This window comes from Thamnophis sirtalis, unplaced genomic scaffold (genome assembly GCF_051295495.1).
Source record: "Thamnophis sirtalis isolate CommonGarterSnake01/CBP01778 unplaced genomic scaffold, rThaSir2_p1.2 scaffold_11, whole genome shotgun sequence".
Taxonomy (NCBI): domain Eukaryota; kingdom Metazoa; phylum Chordata; class Lepidosauria; order Squamata; family Natricidae; genus Thamnophis; species Thamnophis sirtalis.
In genome coordinates, this window is record NW_028261391.1 from 41,040,336 (window position 1) to 41,064,943 (window position 24,608).

At 41.3% G+C, this 24,608-nt stretch overlaps 1 protein-coding gene across 2 annotated transcripts in view; it reads right to left on the reverse strand.

Annotated features, from left to right (window-relative positions):
* Positions 1-24,608, reverse strand: part of STAG1 (STAG1 cohesin complex component) — a 193,925-nt gene that overhangs the window by 121,268 nt on the left and 48,049 nt on the right. For both annotated transcript variants that reach the window (XM_087725598.1, XM_087725597.1), the window contains exon 2: positions 20,367-20,485. In XM_087725598.1, coding sequence (XP_087581724.1) covers positions 20,367-20,395 — 29 coding nt within the window. In that variant the 5' untranslated portion in view covers positions 20,396-20,485. The remainder of the gene's footprint in view (positions 1-20,366; positions 20,486-24,608) is intronic.

The following is a 24,608-nucleotide window of genomic DNA, read 5'->3' on the forward strand; positions in this document are numbered from 1 at the left end:
CTGCAGGGAATGCTAGACCTCAGAACTAACTGAATCTTGTAGTAATGCTCAACACAAGAAGACTTTTTGGGGGTGTATTAGAAACAAAAGCAAAAGCAAAAAGACTCTCACCTCTTTTGTGAGGGGTAAAAAATGAATTACAATGGAGAGAAGGATGAACATCTTAACTTGTATTTTATGTCCAAAAGAAAACAAAACCTTAGCTAGCCATCATTGTTCCATTAGTGGAAGGAGGGAGCTGTAGTTCAGGATAAACAATGAGAGGGTGAAAGAACAGGGTTAATTTCAAGGAGTTCAAGTCTTCGGGGTCAGATGAATGACACCCAGCACACTGAAGAAAATAAGGAAAATGAAATCTTTCAGAATTTCTGGAGAAGTGGTAAGATTCCTGAAAACTGTGAGGATTCAAGAAACTACAGATTTGTCACCTTGACATCTATATTGGGCAAATAATCATTCTCAAGAAGATTATTGAACATGTGTTTCTTACGCTTGGATAGGAATGTAGCAATTGACAAGAATCAGTATACATCATTTGAGACTAATCTTAGCTCCATTTTTTTACAAGAGTGAAAAGTTTAATACATAGGGATAATGCTGTGAGCATGCTATATCTTGCCTTCAGCAAACCATCTGACAGTTTCTTAATATCCACATTGATAAAATATTATCTAAGTCAGGGGTCCCCAATCCCCGGTTCATGGACCGGTACATGCCAGAAACTGGTCCAAGCAAACAAGTGAAGCCCCATCCTTGGCATGCAGGCAGCATAAGAAACTACGCCCCCTCCGATCCGCAGAAAAACCTCTCCGTGGAACAGGTCCCTGGGGCCCAAAATGTTGGGGGCCACTGATCTAGATGATACAACTGCTAGATAACTTAACATTAGCTGAATTATCACCTTAAAATATATTCACAAATGGGTTCATATCAGCTTGGAGAAAAAATTGAGTGGAATGGCACAGGACTTCGTCTTGAGCAATGTACTGTTCAACATTGTAATGAAGGGGTTGAACAGTTGATCAACTTTTCAGACGATAGAAATATAAAGCCCAGTAGCTAATTAATGTTCAGAGGTTAAAAGATTAGAAAGATTACAAATATGATTTAACAATGGACCAAAAGGAATGGGGTGAAATTTAATGAGTAATGTGAAGTCTTGTAGGAGGAAAAAGGAGGAAAAAAAATGAGAAAACGACCATTGGTCTTACCTGAAGGGTCCTTTTCTGCACACTGCGAGAGAGTCCAAGCTGTGGGTTATTTCAGTCTGGTTGCCCTGAAACTGAGGAAAGACTTTTCCTTGGCCACGCCCCCAGGCGTGCCTAATCCCCAGAAATTTGAGACACTTTGGCCGTGGAGATGCAGCTGAAGACGACCGTAGAATGGAACCATGTTGACACGACGATCCGTAACCCCAGACAGACCAGGGTGGGTTGGACTCTCTCGCAGTGTGCAGAAAAGGACCCTTCAGGTAAGACCAATGGTCGTTTTCCTGCACACTGCTTAGTCCAAGCTGTGGGACATACCCAAGTTAATGTCCATCTGGGCAGGCAGAATCAGAGTCACGGGTTACGACAGAAGTAGTCACTGCCTGCAGCACCCGCCTGCCAAAGGCCGCCTCAGCTGAAGCAAACGTGTCTAACTTATAGTATGTGATGAACGGAGACGGTGTAGACCACGCGGCTGCCCTGCAGATCTCCTCGATCGGCGCCTGCGTGGCCCAAGCTGCAGAAGTCGCCGCACTGCACGTCGAGTGAGCCGTAATTCGGATAGGAACCGCTCTCGACTGTAGTTCATACGCAGATGCAATACAGGCTCTGAGCCATCTGCCAATTGTGGACGAAGAGACTTTCTTCCCTAGCGATCCGGGCTGGAAAGATATAAAGAGAGCCGTGGACTTCCGGAAATTGGAGGTGCGATGGACGTAGATTTTCAGTGCTCGTCGCACATCAAGCTTGTGCCACTTGCACTCGCTTGGATACGAAGGATGCGGGCAAAAGTTCGGCAACACAACCTACTGCGCCCTGTGGTACCAGTTGACCTTGGTGAGAAAGGTCAGATCAAGCCGCAAAACGACCCTGTCGGAATGGACGACGCATAAGTCCTGGCACATAGACAGAGCCGCCAGCTCCGAGATCCGACGGGCGGAGGTGATGGCGATAAGAAAAGAAGTCTTTAGTGAAAGGTGCTTGAGAGAGGCTGTCTGGAAAGGCTCAAACGGCGGACCCGTGAGAGCCTGTAGCACCACAGAAAGTTGCCATGTCGGATAACCATGGACCGTGGGAGGCCGGATGTTAGAGGCGCCCTTGAGAAAGCAGCGCACCCTGGGAACCTTGTTGAGAGGAAGAGAAGGGTCGCCGGACCAAATGGTAGACAAGGCCGCCACCTGACGACGAAGCGTGGCTGGAGCGAGACCCCTCTCAAGGCCACCCTGCAGAAAATCCAGCACCCTTGCCACTGGAGCAGTGACGGGGTCAAGTCCTCACACCAATGGGCGAAGGTAGCCCAAGTGGAGTCGTAAATCCGAGTCGTCGACGGACGCCGAGCCGCTTGAATGGTATGGACGACATCATCTGACAGACCTTCAGCCCTTAGCAGGTCCCCCTCAAGTGCCAAACGGCCAGCTGCAGCCATTGGGGCTCCAGATGGACAATGGCCCCTTGGCTGAGGGAGACCTGATCCAGGGGAATCCGCCACGGCGGGGACACCGACAGGCTTACCAAGTCGGCAAACCACGACCTCTGGGGCCAGTGGGGCGCCACGAGTAGAACTTCCGGCCCCTCTTCTATGATCTTAATTAGAAGACGGGGAAGGAGTGGAAGAGGAGGAAATGCATAGAGGAGGCCGTGGGCAATCTGCAGCGAAGAGCATCCGTTCCTTCTGCTCCCGGACACTGGAAACGGGAGAAAAAGCAGAGAAGGTGCGTGTTGGCTTTTGTTGCAAACAGGTCTATCATCGGTAGGCCGAACCGGCGAGAAAGTTGTTGAAACAGAGCAGGATCCAGCCGCCATTCCGCGGAGTCTATGGTGGTCCTGCTCAACCAGTCCGCCTGGGTGTTGTCCACGCCAGAGATGTGGTCGGAGCGGATCGATTCCAGGTGCCGTTCCGCCCATACTCCCAAGGCCTCCCTTTTTGACCTGGTGCCGCCCTGGCGGTTGATGTGCGCCTTCGTGGCGATGTTGTCCGTCATCAATAGGACATGACAGTGGCGTATGTGATGATGGAAATGACGGAGGGCCAACCTCGCAGCTCGCAGCTCCAGAAGGTTGATGCTGCAACGCGATTCCGCTGGGGACCACCTGCCTTGGACCACGAGATGATCCATGTGCGCTCCCCAACCTGCGAGACTGGCGTCAGTGGTGATAACCAGTTGGTCGGGCTCCTTGAACAGGTGTCCTTTGGTCAGAGCTGGAGAAGTCCACCACCGGAGGGACCTCTTGACTGACTGAGGTACTGGAATCAGTCTTGGTGAGTTGCTCCTGTTGGCCCTCTGATGAGGAAGAAGCAGCCACTGCAGGGCTCTGGAATGGAGACGAGCCCAAGGGACGATCGACAGACAGGAGATCATCTTCCCCAGTAGTTGTGAAAGGAGGACAATCGGAACCTGCCTTGCTTGCCCTAAAGAGAGGGTCATGGACCTGAGGGCCTCTAACCTGTCTTGGGAGAGGAACACCCTGCAGGAGATGGTGTCTATCACCGCCCCCAAGTGATTGATCTTGGTGGTTGGGGTAAGGTGACTTTTTTCGAGATTTAGGGAGAACCCGTGATCCCTGAGGGTCCTCATGGTTATCTGAAGATCCCGCAAGGCCTGCCGCCTGGACGACAACTGAATAATGATGTCGTCTAGGTAGCATTGGAGCCTTATGGGCCTGTGGCGGAGGTGAGCCGCCACTACCGCCAGAACCTTGGTGAAGGTCCTGGGGGCCGAGGACAGGCCGAATGGAAGGGCCTTGTACTGGAAGTGGCGGCCTGCATAAAAGAAGCGCAGGAACTTCCGATGTCGGGAGTGAATTGGGATGTGTAAGTAAACCTCCCGCAGATCTATGGAGGTGAGGAGGTCTCCCTGGCGGATCCCCACCAAAATGGACTGGAGGGACTGCATCTTGAACCTCCGATAGGCAATGTGCCTGTTGAGGTTCTTGAGGTCCAAGATGGCCCTCCACCACCCCCCGAGTTCTTGGGGACCAGGAAGAGAATGGAGTAGAACCCTCTCCCCTCCTGGTCCGGGGGCACCTGCTCGATGGCATTGATCTCCAGGAGGTGGAGGACCTCCTGGTTCATCTGCTCCCTCTTGGTGGGACATGAGGGAGTGGGGCATCTGATAAAGTTTCTGGGAGGAGAGGATAGGAATTCTATGGATAGACCCTCCCTGACCACCTGTAAGACCCAGGCATCGTGAGCCGTCTGGGCCCAGTGGGAGGCGAACAGCTGCAGTCGACCCCCGATTGGAGATGAGCTCGGGGAGTCACTTGGACTTCCGGAAGGGCCTGTTGGAGGCGCCTCCTCGATTGAACTTACGGAAGCCAAACTGTTGCCTACCGCGGTCTTGAAAGGAAGACCTGTCCTGAGCTCTCTCCCCCTGCTGCCCCGAGTTTCTGTTAGAGGGGTAGAAGGAGGAAGATGTGAAGGGCTCTGAGGGCCAAAAGGACTGCCGCCTCGCATAAGGGGTGGACTTGCGGTCCTGTTTCTTGGATGTTGAGGGAAGGATCTTTCTTTTATCCTTTGATTCGATCAGGAATGAATCCAAGACCTCACCAAATAATTTGGACCCCTTGAAGGGGGCAGAAGCCAATTTCCATTTATGCTTCTGGTCCGCCTGCCAGTGTCGGAGCCAGAGCAGTCTGTGGGAGGTGACATTCGCGGCTAGGGCCCTAGAAGCGAATTTAGTGGCATTAAGGGCCGCATCAATGGTGTACTGGGACGCCGCGATGAGCTTGGTCACGTCCTGATGAAGACGGGCGTCCCCTCGGGGAATCTTATTTATGATGTCGCGTGACCAGATTACAGCCGCTCTACTAAAAAAGGAGGTGGAAGAAGAGGCCCTGATGGCCCAGGCCGCCACCAGGTGAGCCTTGTGACAGACTTTCTCGGCCTTTCTGTCCTCCGCCTTGAGGCCTTCAGACAGGTCCGCAGGTAGGGAGGCGTTAGAAGTAAGGTCCGTAATGGGAGGATCCACTGCCGGGAGAGCCAGGAGGTCTTCCAGGACAGGCTCCATTGTATACAGTTTCTTGTCTACCCCGCTAGGTGAGGACAAGGTGGCTGGCTGAACCCACTGACGCTGGATAAGGTCTAGAAACAACCTGGGAATGGGAACCAACTCTTGTTGGGAAGTTGGAGCGTTGAACATGACCGCATTCGGGTTTACTGGGGCTGAATCAGTCTGAGTGGTAGTGGGCTTTAGTTTGATGCCCATCATAGTGGTGGCCTTCACCTGCGGAGGACCGACTTAAACAAGGTGGGCTTGAACAGGCCGGAATAAGAAGGGGTATCCAGGGAGAGGTCCTCATCCTCGGACAGACCCTGCTCTATGGGATCCGCTGCCTCCAAGGCCGAGGCCTCGCTCACAACGGAGGATTCCAGGGATGGATGGCGTACCCGCTTGGCCAGGGGAGGACCGCCCTGAGCCTTGGGAACCGAAGGAGCCGCCTGCCTATCCCGTGCCCGCATGGCATCAGCTATGCCCTTGGCTATGGCACGTTCCACTATCGCCTGCATCTTAGGAGACAGCTTGGGATCCTGGTCCGAGTCACCATCAGCACCCAAAGGCTCCTCCCCCTGGGAAGGAGAATCCTCCGGGGGAACAGCTTCCTGGGCTGGTTCTTGTTCAGGGAACCAAGAATTGGCAGGTGAGGGAGGTTCAGAAAAAGACCGGTCAGGGGACAGATTTTGAGAGTCAACCTCTTCTGCCATAATGGCTGTCAAATCCCTTCTGGGAAGTGGGAGGACAAAGGAATCCCCTGAGGGAGTCTCCTTAGCCGCTCTGCGATGGGCTTTTTCAAATTGCTTGTCAAGCGCCCTTTGGTGCCTAGCAGCGTCCCTAGCCTCAGCAGCAGATGGAGTTCTGAGGGGAGGGGTCTGGGAGGGAGCCCTGTCTCCACTAGGTCCCCCACCCAAAGATATAGAAGGAACCTGATCCAGTCCCTGGGAGGGTCCCGGTCTACTGGACAGAGGTCCCGATTTCTCCATGCCTAGGTTGCACGAGCAAGCAAGCGCAGGCCAAATGAGAGAGAGCTGCAGTAGATGATATTCTGCTCTGTAACAAAGGGTAAGAGAGAAAAGTCAGTAAATAGGCCATATGCAAATATAAAGTATAATGTAATAAAGAGCGAAGAGCAGAAAGATGTCTGAGTTGGAGGTTTATTAACATCAGGCGTATAGTCAGTGATAGACAAGCCTGGCAGGGATGAGGGGAGGCTTGGGCCTTGAGAAGGTCAGGATTACTGTAGGCCTCCCAGGCTGGGCGAAGGTCTTTGAGTAGGCCAAGGCACCAGCTCCGCTCGCCCAGGAACGGCGAAAAATGAGTAGACAGAGGAGAGGCAAAGGCCAGAGGGCCGAAACCCTTGCTGGCCTACTGCCCCTCAGCGACCCCTGCTGTAGCGTGGCTGCGCGGCCTGCAGCTGGGCCTAAATGGCAAATTCGCGCCTAAAATGGCCGCCGCGCCATGAGGGAATAGTAAGGGCCATGTGGTGATCGCCCTAGCCCTGGGCGATCGCACGCGCGCCTCCGCGGCAGTTCCTATAAGCGAGGGGCTTGAAAAAACGAAGAACTCGCAAGAAAACAATAAAAAGGGAACCCGAGGGGTTAATCAGGCTCCTGAAGCCTTCCTGCCGCCGCTCACGCCGTTTTAAAAGGCCTGAGGAGATCGACAAAGGAGGCCCTTCCCCCAGCCAAACACTTACCTCCTGCCTCCTGGAGGCTTGAATACAGCAATTAGTGAAAGAACGACAAAGATAAAGGCAAGAATGCCTAAGGGGAAATATACTCAGCAGGAAAAGTCAGAAGTAATAAAGAGAGTCCAAGCAAAGCACTATTTCAGCTGGAGCTCCCAAAACAGCTTCCAAACAGGCCAAACTGAGGAAAATTTCTGGGGATTAGGCACGCCTGGGGGCGTGGCCAATGAAAAGTCTTTCCTCAGTTTCAGGGCAGCCAGACTGAAATAACCCACAGCTTGGACTCTCTAAGCAGTGTGCAGGAAAAAAGGCATATGTTTCAGATCATGGATAGTTTGGCTTTGCAAAAGTACAAATGAAAAATAACAATGTTCTTTCAGTAACAAGTTCCTGCCATCAATTCTTGGCAAAGTAGAGGTCTTCCGATTTCAGCAGCAAATCAACTCCTTTATCACCTTTACTTATTTTATGTCAATAGAAAACTACTGTCTGATTTTCCTTGTAGCATGAACTTTCCTAGTCATATCCCGCAACTGAAATTAACACTACCAGAAATTTGAAATACACTGTATATACAGTACAATGCAATAAATTTTTGCTTGCCTAGAACAAAAGACACAGAAGATGAAAAAGTGATCTTCAAAGAAAATAATGCCAGGGCAGGATTGGAATATATATTATTGAGTCTGTCATCTGCACCTTTATAACTGTCTGGTTTGGCTCTGCAACCAAACAAGACAGACACAGACTTCAACGGATAATTAGAACTGCAGAAAAAACAATTGCTTCCAACCTGCCTTGCAGACTTGTATAGTGCATGAGTCAAAAAGAGGGCTGTGAAAACAACTACAGATCCTTCACATACTGGACATAAATTGTTTTAACTTCTACCCTCAAAACTACGCTAAAGGGCACTGCACACTAGAACAACTAGACACAAGGACAGTTTTTTCCTGAATGCCATCACTCTGCTAAACAATTAATTCCCACAACACTGTCATATTACCTACTAAGACTGTATTACTATTATTCTTCTCTTCCTTCCTAGTACCTATCTCTTCCCAATTATGACTATGACCATGTTGCTTGTATCTTTAAATTTTATATTGTTTTTTTCTAATATAATTTGATTGCTTATTTGTAACCTTTGACTTTCACCAAATGTTATACCTTATGATTTTTGATGAATGTATCTATTTTATTTTTCTTTATGTACACTGAGACCATGTGCACCAAAGACAAATTTCTTGTGTGGCCAATAAAGAATTATATTCTATTCTATATGTTTTAACAGCAAAGTAATTGACAATCACATTAAAAAGAATACCAATATAGATTAGATTCATCAGCTTCTTTCTCTAACTAGTTCTTAGTTTCTGTTTTTTTTGCCCTTAACAATTACTTTTCTAATCTTATACCAGTTTTTTTATTACATTTTATGGAAATCTGTACTTCAGAAAATGAAAAATACAAGATGGGAAAGTATGTATCTGTCTAGCACTGAATTTCATTAAAATTCAACTAACTGAATATGAATCTAATTATGAAAATGTCAACTTCACAGAATTCAAAATTAGCATAATGTAACTAACCATTATCTAGCTGATATACTGTATATTTAAACTGGTGAGTTCTAGTCCTCTCTCATGCATTAAGTTAGCTGGATGATTCTGGGATAGTCACTCTTTCTCAGTTCAGGGAAGAAAGCAATGGCAAATCACTCCTGAAAATGCTTCCAGGAAAAATGGGGGGACTTGCCCAGGTAGTCACCAAGAATCAACACTGGCATACAATTTTTTCCCTCATCACCTTTTATATATTAGTAAAATTTATCAGCTGCCCATCTTATTAACAGCAACTTTGAGCAGCTTACAATATTATATGGCTCAAGTTATCCAATTTCCTTCCTGGAACAGGATCTACTTGACATATATAGTGGGGAATAAGAAGGTGTTGCATCCAGTGTCCTGTTTGACTTTTAAATTGTTTAACCGTAAAACTCCTAGAGAAGTCTGGGAAACGTAGCTGAAAGGGATCAAGACATAAAAGGAATGGAAGAATCCGAGGATAGAGTTAAAAGAGAGTCAGCATACGATCCCTATGTAGTAGACACGGACTAAGTTCCACTCTTTCCACACATACCCAGAATTCCATTGACCCTTACCTAACTCCAAGCAGGTGCTGACAATTAGTTGGGAAGATTCCTATGCATAGGCTTTAACAATAAATCAGTTTAATTAGTTCTTCATGTGTGAACCCCATCTTACATGCCAGACAGAAAATGCCAATGCCACATAATCATCTTTATGGTGTAAGCAGATTTAGATACTATTTGGTTTAATTATGTTTGGCTATCATTCTTTAAATTGTCCTTGTAGGCATTAATCTGTTCCTTTATGTTGCTGCACAGCCTTATGGAGAAATATACTTTTAACTACTAAATATCTATTTAGTTACCAACCGATATAGAGATGCTTCATAAGTAAGTTTGCCCTGCAGGTCTTTCAGTCCTGGAACAGATGGCTGGTTCTGTGGTCTGAATCCACTGGGGATTATACATGTGCAATGACTGAATGATTAGAGAACTGCTATCTGCATTATGAGGCAAAATTTCTAATACTTTTCCTTGCTTTTCTTTTCTTACTTTACTGTTGATATTAGTTTAATCAACATTCTACATTTAGGATTCAACCTCCCATTTGCCATCTTAGCAATTTTTCTATTATTCCTTTTGGGGCAGATAGTTTTGGCTTGGGGTTTGTTTTTTTTGGCTTGTCAAGTTTTTATATATTTCTCAATTACAAAATACTTATTTTTCTCAACGCAATAAACTCCTTTACTATAGGATGTTATCAGTTTCACCTGCGTATTTTCTCTTAATATTGGACTGACTGTGTAATGTGCTAGTGACATCTATTTTTTATCTGTCAACAATGGAAGTGATTGTAGATCCCCCTTCTTATCTTTGAGCATTTCAGATTCCTGTTTCCAGGGATCCTTGCAGTATCCACCTAGACAGTATGTACGGAGTATACTAATACTACTGTGGTTCATGCTTCTGAAACTGAAAGCCAATTACTTTCAGACCAACGTTATATAAGAGTTCTAAATTTAAAATACCAAATCAGGATTTCTTTCATTTTTTTTTATACAAGCCAGGAACAAAGTCTAATCAATACTGTAGAAGGGAAAAGTAATTGTGATTTGTTTTAATATTAGTTTTCTCCAAGTGCTGAGATGAAATGGGAAAGCAGGCAAGCAAGGAAGGAATAAACCAGGATACCAGTTTTAAAAATATTAAAACAGTTAAAATAAGTCACAATTCATTACTCACTTAACTATAGTTTTGCTGTTTAAAAAAACCCTTTCATGCAATACATTCTTAATCATATAAAGGCAGAAACAAACTACTGAATCTAGCTTTAGTAAATCATATAACTGGAAGCAGAATATTTCTGAGAGTTTTTATACATATTTTCTATAAATCTGGGAAATCTGGACCTGGGTTAGGCAAATGTGGAAGCTTGATGACATTACAGATATCATTGCAAGATGTTAAGCTGTTTCAAGTAAAGCTGCTTCTGCAACTCATTGATGATGAATTTGTTAATGCCAATGATATTCAACTGGTGCTTCAGTTTTTTGGGGATTGCATCCAAGGATCCTATTAATATTCGTATTACCTTTGCTTTCTTTTACAAAAGTTGTTCTATTTCTATTTGCAGATCTTTGTATTTTGTTATCTTCTCCAGTTCTTTTATTTCTATTCTGCTGTTTCCAGGTACTGTCTGTCATGTCTATTATCTACAATTTTTATCTTTCTTTTAACAGGTCTGCGACTAAAAAGCTGTTTGATTATTTTCATCTAATTTCCATGTATTTTGGTGTGCTGAAAACAAATAAAATATTGAAGAAACTCCTAGACGTCATGATTTGCCACAACATGCAAAATTGTCTTCAAATTTATCAAATTCTTTTAATTTTTGGTATTTTTTTATATTACGGGTTTTTAACCAAATTTAAAGTCCAAATTACTATTAATTAATTCACATAAGTGCATTTAAAATATAAAATGCCAAAAAAACCTTAAAGAGTTTGTCCAAGTTATGTAAAAAAAATATAGCACTGTAAATCTGATGGTCAGCAATATATACATAAGCTAAGCAAGTTTTAAGTCTGTGCTTCTAATGATAGAAGGGGTTAATCTTTCTTGAAGAATCCAATGGGAGGGAGACACAGGGCAGATAGCAGCATCTCCGGTCAGTGCAGTGGGCGTGGCCAGCACTGTGACGTCTCGTGTACTGACACAGAGCTGCTCTCTCCTGCATGCCACACTTGGGCACGAATCATCATCAGGTTTTTGGTTCTAGGCTGGTCACACTTTTTCATCGCAATTCATGTTAGCTCGTCATTCTTTAACCATTATGTTATGGCTCCGCGAAAGTGTATTAATTCACCAGACAGTTTCTGTTTCCTCTTTGGTGAATATACAGTGTTGAAAGCAACAGTAGAATATTACAGACTTTGTGAAAAAAGTATACTAAAAATTGGAGATCAAGATAAAGTTTGGGCGCCTCATAAAGTGTGCAAATGGTGTGTTGAGGACCTCCAAAACTGGTTCAAGGGTAAGAAAAAATCTTTCCATTATGGGATTCCTATGATATGACGAGAGCAAAAGAACCATAGTGATGACTGTTACTTTTGTTCATGAGATGTGAAAGGGTTTAATTCCAAATGGAAGCATTCAATTTCATACCCCAATCTTCTCTCAGCAATTCGTCCCATCCACCATGGCACAGATATACCAGTACCCAAGCCCCCTGCTACCTTGGAAGGGATACCTAGCTCCGATGAAGGTGAAGTCATACCTGAACCAGATGACGAATCAAGTTCTGATTTTGAAGATGATACAAGACCAAAATTGTTTTCTCAGGAGGACATGAATGATTTGGGAAGAGACTTGATCTTCCCAAAGATGCCGCTGAGTTACTCAGATCAAGGCTGAAAAGCAGGAATTTATTGTTGCCAGAAGTGTCATCTTCATGGTTCAGACATCGTGAAAAGGACTTCGTTCCTTACTTTGCCCAGGAAGGCAAGTTGGTTTATTGCATCGATGTCGAAGGTCTGATGGATCAATTTAAAATCCAGTATGATTCAGAGCAATGGTGTCTTTTTATAGATTCTTCAAAAAGAAGTCTCAAAGCAGTTTTACTCCACAACGGTTTTTATGCTTCCATACCTGTAGATCATTCTGTACACTTGAAGGAAACCTATGAGAACTTGGAATTGGTTCTTTGTAAACCTAAATATGAAGACCATGGTTGGCAAGTGTGTGGGGACTTGAAGGTCTTGGTATATTGGAGACATTCCAGATGCTACTCACAAGCGTAAATGCACCAAGAAGAGCCTCACAAGGAAGAAGAATCGAGTTTAGTGTGTGTAGGTGAGTTCATTTCAATTAAAAAAACGATTTTCATGAAAATATTGTAATAAAACTTTACTTTTATAAGTCTATTTCCATTTATTTTGAGGTATTGCCTTATTTAACATAGTTACCTAAATTGTCAGGAAACGTGATGTCCTATGACAAAATGGAGGTCATTTTCGGATTCAGCGCAGCAAAAAACATAAAGATTACATGGAATAACCAAAACAGCTCTCAAAAAAAAATTTTTTTGCAGACCGGTTAAACCCGGGGTATTATGTTTAAATTCTAAAGTCCCAGATCATTTTAGCTTGTTCATTTTCTGTCACTTTCTCTATTTTAATGAACTCACTAATTTTTGCTTGCCAGCAAATGATATTTCTTACAAATTTTCCAATATACCATTGTTGCTACTTTATCATGCCATTTTGTCAGCCAACAGTCTTAACTCCTATAATCCATTTTTCACCAGATGCCTAGGAACTCCAACACCTACTGCTGTCCTTGATGATCCTCATAACAACTGAGCCAGTATGCATTTCTGTAATTTACATCTCACCATATTTTATGGCAGAAATACTTTTTGTCTGATTCCCCAAATAAGACCAGTCCAATATATACAGCTATGTGAAAACGTCCTGCATGCTTTCAATTTTAAGCTGTATTTACACGTTTAATCAACTTTTCACTCATAGAAACTACCCAAACTTAGTACTTTCATGAAAATTTCTGTAGTCGGATTGAGATGCATAATTTTTATTAATATAACCAAAGTCTTTTTAAGATTGAGTGAGTTTATGTGCTAAAACAAACACAACTTGAATTTTTGAGAATGTTAGCATCAAAAGTAGCCAATCAGCAGCGAGCTTTGGCTGACCAATCAAAATGCACAGAGGCTAAATCTATGAGCCAATCAATGTTATCATACTCTCTGACTATAAATAGGCATGAAAAGCATTGAGAAATTTAATTTAGCTCTGGCTGCGGGCAAGAATGAAGGCCTTTGCTTTCAACACTACTGAGCAGCGGCATCGCATCATTGTGCTTCATGAAGAGGGTTACTCCTGTACAGAAATAGCCAAGAGAGTGAAATGCCATTGCACCACAGTGAGCAGAGTGATTGAAAAATACCAAATAACTCATTCACTTGATGACAGGCTCCGCTCTGGAAGACCAAGAAAGTTGGCAAAATGGCAAGATTGGACTCTGCAACGCATTTCGATGGCTGACAGGAAGCTCATCTCACTTCAGATTACAAGAATTTGGGGTGAAACATGTAGTATAACAGTGTGTCACAGACTGCTTGCCAGAGGGCTCAAAGGCTGCAGGGCTCGAAGTAAACTTTTGTTCACCAACGCTCACCGCTCTCGTCGACATGTGTGGGCCAAGAAGTATGGCAAGTGGACCAACAGTGGGTCAAAGTCATCTTCAGTGATGAGAGCAATTTCTACTTGACTGGGAATCAATGTAATAAGTATGTCAGAAGATTTCCAGCTGAAGAATTTAGGCCGTACTGCCTGAATCTATCTGTGAAGCATTCATTGCAGGTAATGATCTGGGGCTGTATTGCTGCTTCTGGTATTGGTCAGATACAAATCATGCAGGGAATCATGAATTCCAAGCAGTATGTTGAAGTCCTGGAAAAGACCATGCTTCCTTCAGTTCAGTAACTTGTAGGGAAGGACTTTTACTTCCAGGATGACAATGCTCCTTGTCACCGAGCCAAGTCTGTCCAGCAGTGGATGAAGAAGCATTGGTGTTCGACTCCTGGATTGGCCAGCTCAGAGTCCGGATTTGAACCCAATTGAGAACTTGTGGGCCAAGATGGTTACAAAATAAGCAAGAAGCATCAGAAGACCAAGCAGGAGCTGATTGAATCCATTATTGCCGCCTGGCACCACATTGTCACCAAAGATCACGTGCAAAGGCTTATAAAGTCTATGCCAAGCAACGCCACCTGGTGATAAGCAATAAGGGCTGGCCAACTTCATGTTAGTAACCATGTTTGATTGCCTAAATGGTCCTTTTCAGGGCCACAAACAATAAAAATGTTAACAAAGCACTAGCATCGGCCTTAGTAATTGCAACACATATGCCACTGGTTATGCATCAATTAATCTGTTTTCATAGTTTAGTTTAGTTTTAGTTTTATTGAGTTTGTATGCCGCCCTATTCCCGAGAGACTCAGGGCGGCTCACAATAAAAAAGGGAGGGGATACAAAAAATAAAATAAAAACAACAATTTAAAATTCTGCAACAGCCGTAGCCTCGAATGGGGCTGGATGGTTCAACAGCCCCAGGCCTGCCGGAACAGCCAGATCTTAACCGCTTTGCGGAAGGCCGGAAGGGTAGTAAGGGTCCGGATCTCCACGGGGAGATCGTTCCAGAGGGCCGGAGCAGCCACAGAGAAGGCCCTCCCCTGAGGAGTCGCCAGCCGACATTGGCCGGCAGATGGAATTTGGAGGAGGCCTAGTCTGTGGGATCTGATAGGTCTTTGGGAGGTAACTGGCAGGAGGCGGTCTCTCAAGTACAATAGTCATTGTAAGTATGTATTGTAAGCATGCAAGAAAATTCACAATCCCCATCAAAACAGCAGCGAATTGCAAAAAGCTTGTGCTTTTCATTTAAAAACCACCAGTATTTATTCAAATATAACAATATTTGCATAGCAGTTAGCATAAAATATCATAAAATCAATGGCCTATTCAAAAAGTGTCATGAACCATAAACTGTAAAGCATGCAGAACTTTTTCACACAGCTGTATATCATCATCCTCAAAGCATGTGTCTCACAACTACAGCAAGGTGAGATTTGTTTTTTAAAGACTATTTTAGTCCAGACTGTCTATCTAGTTTTATATTTTAATTTTATTAAGATATTTTTGGTTTTGCTCACAGTCCATTTGAAATGGATAGCTCAACAAATCATCATCATCATTTTAGGCATTCTCACCAAAACTTGTATTTTACCATCTCAATAAAAATGCTTCTAAGCTGAAATGATAAGCAAGATATTTATTACTATTTGTCCAAATTCTTCCCAGTAAGTTACACATAGTCAGATTAAGGTTCAATGTGCATGTAGTATTAAATATCAGATTCTATTACTTAGCACAGTATCCTACAGATTCTAATTTGAAGTTGAATTAACTCTTAAATGTTAAATTAAATATACCCATTCTTACTTTTATTTAAAACTCTTCACAGAAAAGCCATGAGCAGCAGTAATATTTTACAAATAGCTGTATTTTAATAAAGCTTTATAAAATCAACTCACGTGTCTAGTGTGATTTATAATCCTGCCAGCAGTTTTTACATTTTAAGTTTCCGTCTCTCTATAATAATCTATTTAAATTAAGAGTATCTAAATATCTAAGATACTTTTAATTTATTTTGAATTATTTCATACTTTATAATAAAAAGTTCAATATAAACAATAAGAATATGAATATTAACTATTTGTAATGTAGCATAATAAAAACTGAGCAACTCAAAACACATTTGATTTATTCCATGTGTATAGCTACCAAATAACTATGATAACTTGTCTTGCTTCACTCAGTTGACAACCAGTTCTATCCATTTAACAATTCTAAATCTATTTACAAAATAACCAATGTTTTTATTAGGAATAATTCCACAAAACATGAATGAAGAAAATCATAGTTCATCAAGCTATATATTGACAGCTAGAAGAACAAATCAGGCACAACACTGGGAAAAATTAAACTTTGGCTATGATACAAGATTGGGAGACCAAACCTGGAGTACATGCAGCAATGGCAAACCTGACAGTATTCATTCAAATAGAAGCCTAACTATTATAAATTCAAGTAGGAATGACTCCCTTATGTATGACACATTACTAAACAAGGCAAATTCAGACAACTGGAATACAGTTTTAGGAAAACAATAACCAAATCAATCAAAAACAGTAATGAAATTAAACAGATACAACTAATAATCTCTAATATTTAGTGTGTTCAGCAGTTGGGGAAATAAATGAAGGGAATGGGAAGTATCAAAAGTTTTCTTTCTTTCATGATATTTTTACTTACCGTATTTTTCGGAGACACACCCTTTTCCCTCAAAAAAGAGGGTGAAAATCTGGGTGCATCTAAAACACTGAATATAACATTTTTGGTCTACTAACCATCACCCCCTCTTCACCAAAATGGTCATGCATAGGCTTTAGGAGGCTTCCTGAGTGCTCCCCGGGGGGCTGGGGAGGGCAGAAATTGGCAAAAAATGGGCCGTTTTTTGCTCAATATTTCCCCCACTCAGCCCCCAGGAGCACTCTACTAAAGACTCCTAAAGGCTATGCATGCCCCTTTTTGCCAAAAAACGGGCCTGTTTTCACGAAAGATGGACCATTTTTTGCTCCTTTTTGGCTCCCCCCCCCCAGAAGCACTCTACAAGCCTCCTAAAGGCTATTCATGCCTTTTTTTTTTTTGACAAAAACCAGGCAGTTTTTGGGAGGTCTGCAGAGTGCAAACTTTTTTTTTTAATTTGCCTCTTCAAAACCTTGGTGTGTCTTATACTCCAGTGAGGTTATACTCCAAAAAATATGGTATATTTTGCTAATGATTGTTTATATTCTACTTTGCTTTTCTATCATTACTATCTTCAGTATTGTGCAATTTCTATTTAAATAATATTTATGAAATAACAAAGTTTAAACAGCTAATTTCAGACTAGAAAAAACTCACAATATATTTATTAAAATTCAGATCTATTTTTGGTGATATATTAAGCATTCATTAACTTTTCCTCCACAATTATAGCATGTTTCGTGTTTTTTTTAAGTTTTTTATTTTATTTTTTATAAATATGGATGTGATAATGGAAGGGTATCCTCCTACCTCTCTTGCATTTTAGTGTTACATATTAGTTTGTGACATGTGTATAAACACAAATTATAAAACATACATATGAGCTTTCAAACACCATTGACTTTTCCTATAGTTACACTATCTTGCCTTATAGTATATAGTGTATAATATATAGCCATGATGACGAACCATGGCACACATGCTGCAGCTGACACATGGAGCCATTTGTTAGGGCATGCGAAGCATTGCCCTGTCAGCTCCAGAGCACATGCACGTACTGGCGAGCTGACTTTGGCCTTCTTTTTCGGACATTTTTCACCCTCCGGAGGCTTCAGGGAAACCTCCTGAAGGCTCTGAAGTGTGAAAAATGGCCGTATGATCAAACCGGAAGTTTGGGAACAGTGAAGCACCTGGATATCATACATTCTAATACAAATAAAACTAATAAAGTTAATCATAATTATTACATTCAATCAACTTATGTATTTCTAATAATACATATTTATATTAGGTTACAGTCTTTCATTGTTCAATCATTCCATGTTTTCTTATTACTTTCATTTTGTTATATAAAAATGTATACACTAATATTCCCCCTTCTTTTATTTTTATCACTTATTCTAGCTTTTAATCATGTCACCCTTTATTAAACAACTTTTTCTTTCTTTCCTCATCTTTCTTCATTTAATCATGTCACCTACCTAAAAAAAAAGAAAAGAAAGAAAAAGCAAAACAGAACAAAAAAGAGAAATCACCCATCTATTGTCTCTTGTCCACTTCAATACTTTAATTGCTATGCTTTAGAGAAAAGAGAGGGAAAAGCAGAAGCAAATCAAAACAGTTTTAAAAAATCATCTTTCCATTGTCTCTTGCCTGCTTCAATACTTTAATTGCTATGCTTTTTTTATTTGCCTCCCAAATGCCTTTCTTAAATCTTTATCTCTGTCTATGTCTGCTTCTTGGATGTGCAATCTTAGGTGTTCCTCCCACTTTTACTCTCTTCCACTGCCTAATTTCTAAAATTTCTACCCAGGCCCCTATCTCACTTTCAAACATATCTTCCAACTCTCTTACTATATTTTTGCCCTGGTTTAATTCATCAGTCACTATTATTTTCACTGTTATCTCCTCTTTGTCTTCTTCCTCCTTCATTTCTTCTGTTGATTCCTCCCTTTCCTGGCCATCCTGGTCTTTACATATCATCCCTCATATGGTATTTTTCATGTTTTCCATAGTTTCCTTAAATCCTTTCTCCATGATGTCTTTTGTATTTTGAAAAAGTAACTTCATCTCCCTCAGAGTTCCAATCATTTCTTCCTTATTAAGTATCTTTTTTTAATTCAACTTTTATCCAACAATCCAAGAACTATTTATTCAGTCCCTTAAATTACCTTTCAAGGAGTGCACTAGACCCAGTTCTTTATGTCCCATAGGTAAAAAATCAATTCCATTTAGATAGTTCCAGAGGTTATCAAAAGCCTCTTTGTGTCTCCTTTACAGATTCAATCTTCTAGCATAGCATTCAGGTTTCTCTTTAATTAAATAGCTTTCTCATTTCGGTATTTAAATCTCCAGTAATCATGGGGTAGCTAAAAATAATCCAATAGATATTGTCACTGTCCTTCATATAGGTCCGTGATGGCGAACCTATGGTATGTGTGTCGGAAATGGCACGCAAAGCCATCTCTCTGGGCACACAAACCATTGCCTGTTGCTCTTCTGGGTTCCAGTGTGCCAGCCAGCTGGTTTTCATGCACGTGGAAGTGCCGGAAACAGGAAGAGCAGCCGTTCAATGCGCATGCGTGTGCTGGGAAAATGATCTTCCAGTTTCCGTTGTGTGCATGCACATCAACCAGCTGGTCTTCGCATGCATATACATGTCAGAAACCGGAAGACCAGATGGCCAATGCACATGAATGCAACACAAACCAGAAGATCATCCTCCCGGCACATGCATACGCACTGGGCGGCTGCTCTTACCATTTGTGGCATGCGCATGCATGCCAGAAACCAGAAGACATGTGCATGCATGTGCCAGAAACTGGAAGATTATTTTCCTGGCATGCGCATGTGCACCAGGTGGCGCCCACATGCGCACTCCCATTTTGGCATTCAGTATAAGTATTCCCAAATTCCTTGTAATGTTTCCTTTTGTCAGCAGATTAAATTTAAATTTCAGTTTACTAATCAATCGTCATTTTAGTTGTAAAACAGTTATAAAAGCAGAATAAGTTTTGTAAGTAAATAGTTCCAGCATTTTAAAATGCCTCCCCAGTAGCACGTCTTCCCAATTTAGGAGTCTGTATATTTCAAAATCTATTATTCTACTCTCCTGCATCTTTCATTTCTCATTAGGTATTTTCTCAGAGTGCCTCAAAATGCTTAGATGCTGCTTTAACACAGTTCTAAATTGTTTCTTGGGGTTAGATTTAAAGCAAAAGAAAAATCCTCTTCCCCAGTTCCAGCACAGTTCACCTATTTCGCTCCAGCACCGATCTTAGTTGTTCTTCAGTTGTCCCAGCTTTGTGGCAGCCATCTTTAGGCTTTCTCTTCTTCTTGCCATGGCTGAGAGGGAAAAACAACCCAGGACCAGACAGGAGAGCTGCAATCTCACAGGATGCCCCTCTTTGCTTCACCCCCCCCCCAAGGGCTGCTTTGGCTCCCTCCGGAACCCACAAACAAGAAGAACTAGTACTAGTCTGAAAAACACCATGCTGACAACCGGAAGTCTTTCATGTTGACACATAACCATATAATCTATTTACTTTTATTGTATGACCTCAGAAGATAATTGTCTTAAATCAATAAAATACTGCCAATTGTTAGAACTTTGTTCTAAAATTATACTTAAGAGATTCTCTAAAAACAGTTGTTCAGGATATATTTTATCATAGTATACATTTCTGCCTGTATCTGTATGAGGGGATACAATTACCAAAAACATTCACTTCAAAAATCAGCATGGAGATTGTGCTCATATTAAAATAGTTTTTAAAAAAGATTACATTACTGGAATAAGAAAAAAGACATTTAAAGGGAGATTTGAATACCATTTTTAAATTACATTTCCCAAGATTAATTTAAACCTAATGCTTATAAATCTGTAATCAAATTTATAAATATGTTGTTGCAAATCCCTTATTTTTCACAAGAATATCCTTGATTACTAATAATTTACCATATAGAGTGCTGTGATTTACTTATAAAATTAATACTCACTGTAACACTGGTAACTCTGAAGTAATCATTTTGTTGCGTACTATGACCTGCTAATGTAACCAAAAAGATATCTTGTAGAGGTATCTGTCAATGTCTTCGTAATTATTTTCAAATCCAACCTATAAATAAAACAAAAAATTATTAAACACCGTTTTGAAGTTAAAAGATAAGATCCAAAACAACCAAAATTTTAAAAATCTGAAAAAAGGTTTCTCAATCAGAATGACTTAGTGTTTGGAATATTCAAAATCAAAAAGAAGCATTCAAGCCAATTTAGATTACATTCTAGTCAAACAGTCTGATTGTGTTTTATAGTCATGTGAAAAAGAAAATAAACCCTCTTTGAGTTATATAGTTTTACATATCAGGATATAGTAAAAATCATCTGGTCCTTAGCAGTTCTTAAAAGTAGGTAAATACAACCTCAGATGAACAATACATGATGTATTACACCATGTCATCATTTATTTTATAAAAAGAAAGACAACATGGAGAAGCCACGTGTGAAAAACTAAGTATACCCTTACTGCTTCCATAGGTATGAAGAGGTTAAGTAGCAGCCAGGTACTGATAATCAAGTTCAACTGATCACCAGCAAGTGTATAAAAGTCGAAGTTTTGAAATTTGCTGGTCACCAGCATTGAGGTATGTGTTAACACAATGCCAAAGTGTTTTCCTGAAAATAAGACCCCCCCCCGAAATAAGCCCTTGGCTTTATTTTTGGGGAGGTCTTATTATTTTTGAGGTGCAGGAAGCAGCAAGCGTGGTCATCTCATGACTGCTGCTGTGTTGCAATATTTTTAGGGAGGGCTTATTTTTGGGAAAATAGGGTAAAGACATCAGCAATGATCTTGGAGAAGCAATCATTGCTGACCAACAATCCGGAAAGGTTTATAAGCCAATTTAAGGTCCATTATTCTACAGTGAGGAAGATTATTAAGTGGAAAACATTCAAGACAGTTGCCAATCTTTCCAGAACTGTGCAATGCTCAAAGAAATTGCATAACATCCAAGAGTTACTTCTCAGACTCTACAGGCCTCAGAGTTAGCATGCTTATGTCAAAGTTTATGACAGTAAATCAGAAAAAGATTAAACAAGTATGATTTCTTTGGAAGAGGAGAAATCCTCATCTCTCTAAAAAGAACATGGCAACATGGCAGCATGGCTTGATTTGCAAGGTTGTATCTGAGCATATCACAAGATTTCTGGAACACCATCCTTTGGACCGATGACACCAAAGTAGAGAAGTTTAGCCATAATGCACAGTGCTATGTTTGGCGAAAACCAAGCACAGCATATCAGCATAAACATCTTATACCAACTATAAAGCACGGTGGTGGAGGGGTGATGATTTGGGCTTGTTTTGCAGCACAGGACCTGGGCATCTTGCAGACCTTGAGTCAACCATGGACTCCTCAGTATATCAAGGTATTCTAGAATTAAATGTGACACCATCTTTCTGGCAGCTAAAGCTTGGCCAACAATGGGTCATGCAACAGGACAATGATCCCAAGCACACCACCAAATCTACAACACAATAGCTAAAAATGAAAAGACTAGAGGAGTTGCACTGGCCCAGTCAATATCCAGAGAGATGTGCAAATGCCTCCAAACCTCAACAAATTGAATCAATGTTGTAAAGAAGAATGGGCTAAAATTCCCCTACAATGATGTGAAAAACTAATAAAGTCATACAGAAAACTATGTTATTGCTAAAAGTGGTTCTACAAGCTCTTGAATCATAAGGTGTACTTAATTTTTCACACATGGCTTCTCTATTTTGGCTTTCTTTTTATAAAATAAATGACAACATAGTGCAATATGTCATGTGTTGGTAATCTGAAGTTGTATTTACCTACTTTTAAAAACTGCTAAGAACCAGGTGATTACCTGAAACATAAAACCATAGAACTCAGGGGATGTATTTTCTCTTTCACATGACTGTACATCAGTATAATATAACTTAGACATTATTTCATGTGTAACTATTTAATTCATTTATTATTCCCCTGCTGTCTATTCAGTTACAACACTGAAGATGGCTAATAGTTAAATGTAGAATCTAACACGAACACCAACACCACCCTGCCAAAGAAATAAGTTAAAAGCTATGCAAACATTAATAATTAAAAGAATGACAAAGGAAATGAGTCATGTTTGTTTTAAAGGGAAAAAACACAACGGGTCAAACACAACTCCCAAGAGAATGCCCTAGTCAGTTTTGAAGTAGTATATGTATATATGTGGAGAGAGTGCAGGTGAGTCATAGAACACCTAAAATTGTGTGTGTCGCTGCATTCTGGATCCATTGCACCTTCTGGATGGTCTTCAAAGACAGACCTATGTAAAGCACACTGCAATAATCCAAACAGAAGGTGACTAAGGCAGACTTCCCCAACCTTGGGTGGGGGATGGTTCCACAAGAGCAGCAGGCAAGCACACATGTGTGCACAGCTTCATTTGTGCGAGTTTGTGGGCAGGCACACCTATCTCTCATGCAAATGGAGTGCACATACATTCAGCTGCTGCTCGCACAAGTGGGGATGGTGTATGCGCATGCTCAGCCACCAATTCTGTGCCCCAGTTCCAAACTGCTGAAGGTCCAGTAATGGGCCATGGCCTGGGGTTTTGATTCCCCTAGACTAAGGCATGTGTGACTGTGACTAAGGTCTCCAAGTTGTGTGACTAAGGTCACTCGGGAGTGGGGGGATCACTCTGTCTTGCTAGGGTTGACTCACAACTGGTTTCTCTCCATCCAGGCTCTTACAGCCTCCAGGGACTGATTATTTCTTTATGATATAGAATAGGGCCAGAAGCATAATATATACATAGAAAGAAATGATATTTTTTTAAAAGAACAAATCATTTTGAGAAAAAAATCTAGGAGGAATAGCAAAAATCCACTCAGTAATAGTTGAATAGACTTGGTGTATACAGAAGGATAATTACTGGTGAGAACTAATGAGAGAAGAGAATGGAATGATGTATCTGCAATTCTGAAAAACACTCAACACTATATATGCATAAAACAATTCTACATTTCATATCATTGAAACAATTATAGAAAGTTTAAAAATATGTAAATCAATTGCACTCCCCAGAACAGTGGAGTTAGGGACAGAGAAAGGATGGAATTGCTTGCTTGACGTCTTTTCTTCTCCTTGTTTAGCAAAGACATTTCTCCTGCAGCAGGATAATTAAACTTTTGCCCAGCTTTTCTGCTTTCCATCTCCTAGGTTGTTCTAGGCTCTCCAGTCTCAACCAAGCTTTGTCAGAATCACAGTGACACTTCAGATGCAATACCCACTAGACCCTTGGGGAGGGGAGGCTGTACCTGGAAGGAAGCACCATTTGATGTGAGATCTCAAGAAGTAACTGCATAGTATAACCAAGTAAGCCCTTTTGAGCTGGGCCATATTCCAGCCTAACTGTGGCCTAACAACCTCAGTTCCTACAAAGTATTTTTTGTGGGCTACAGAAATTGCTTTAAAGGTGCAAGCAGCCCATTGGCTGTAAATTTGAGGTCTCTGTTACATCTAAGTACAGGTGTCATAATTAATTTCTGCCTCATTGGAAATGAACAAGCAATGTCAGTTCCCTCATCCTCCAAACATAACATAACCAGAACTTTTTGAATTGTGGATAATCTAATTCAAAGGGGACTCTTTAAAGAGAAAAAAAGCAGAAACAATATGGAAGCTGAATAAAGATAAAATGGATTTTTAGTTATTAATAAAATATTCAAAGACTGTATGTGTAGAATTGTTATTATCTGACCTTCCAACTACAACCCATATACCATATATAGGTTTGGGAACTTCTATGTTTAAATGAACAATTCTGCTAATCTACAATTTATCAGAAACCAATGCTGTAACACTAAAATTATAGTAATTTCTTTTGTTTGCCGTATGAATTCTACTTGGAACACTAACCATCTATTTTATAGCTTCTATATTTCTCTTTTCTTCATCAGGCATATTAGTGTGCATTAACAGCCAGATCATATATATACAACATTGCTTGTGACCTACTAGAAAGTTGCTATAGCAACCACTGCTTTCAGCAATACATGTTATGCATTTTAAGTACCATCAGAGTGAGTATAACATGCCTGTCATTAACAAGCATAGCTTATAATAGCTCAAAATGAAATATTAACCAAAAATAAGTATAGTTTGCAGATAGAAAAAACTAATTTAATATCTAACTTAAATTATCTTAAGAATATTTAACCTAGA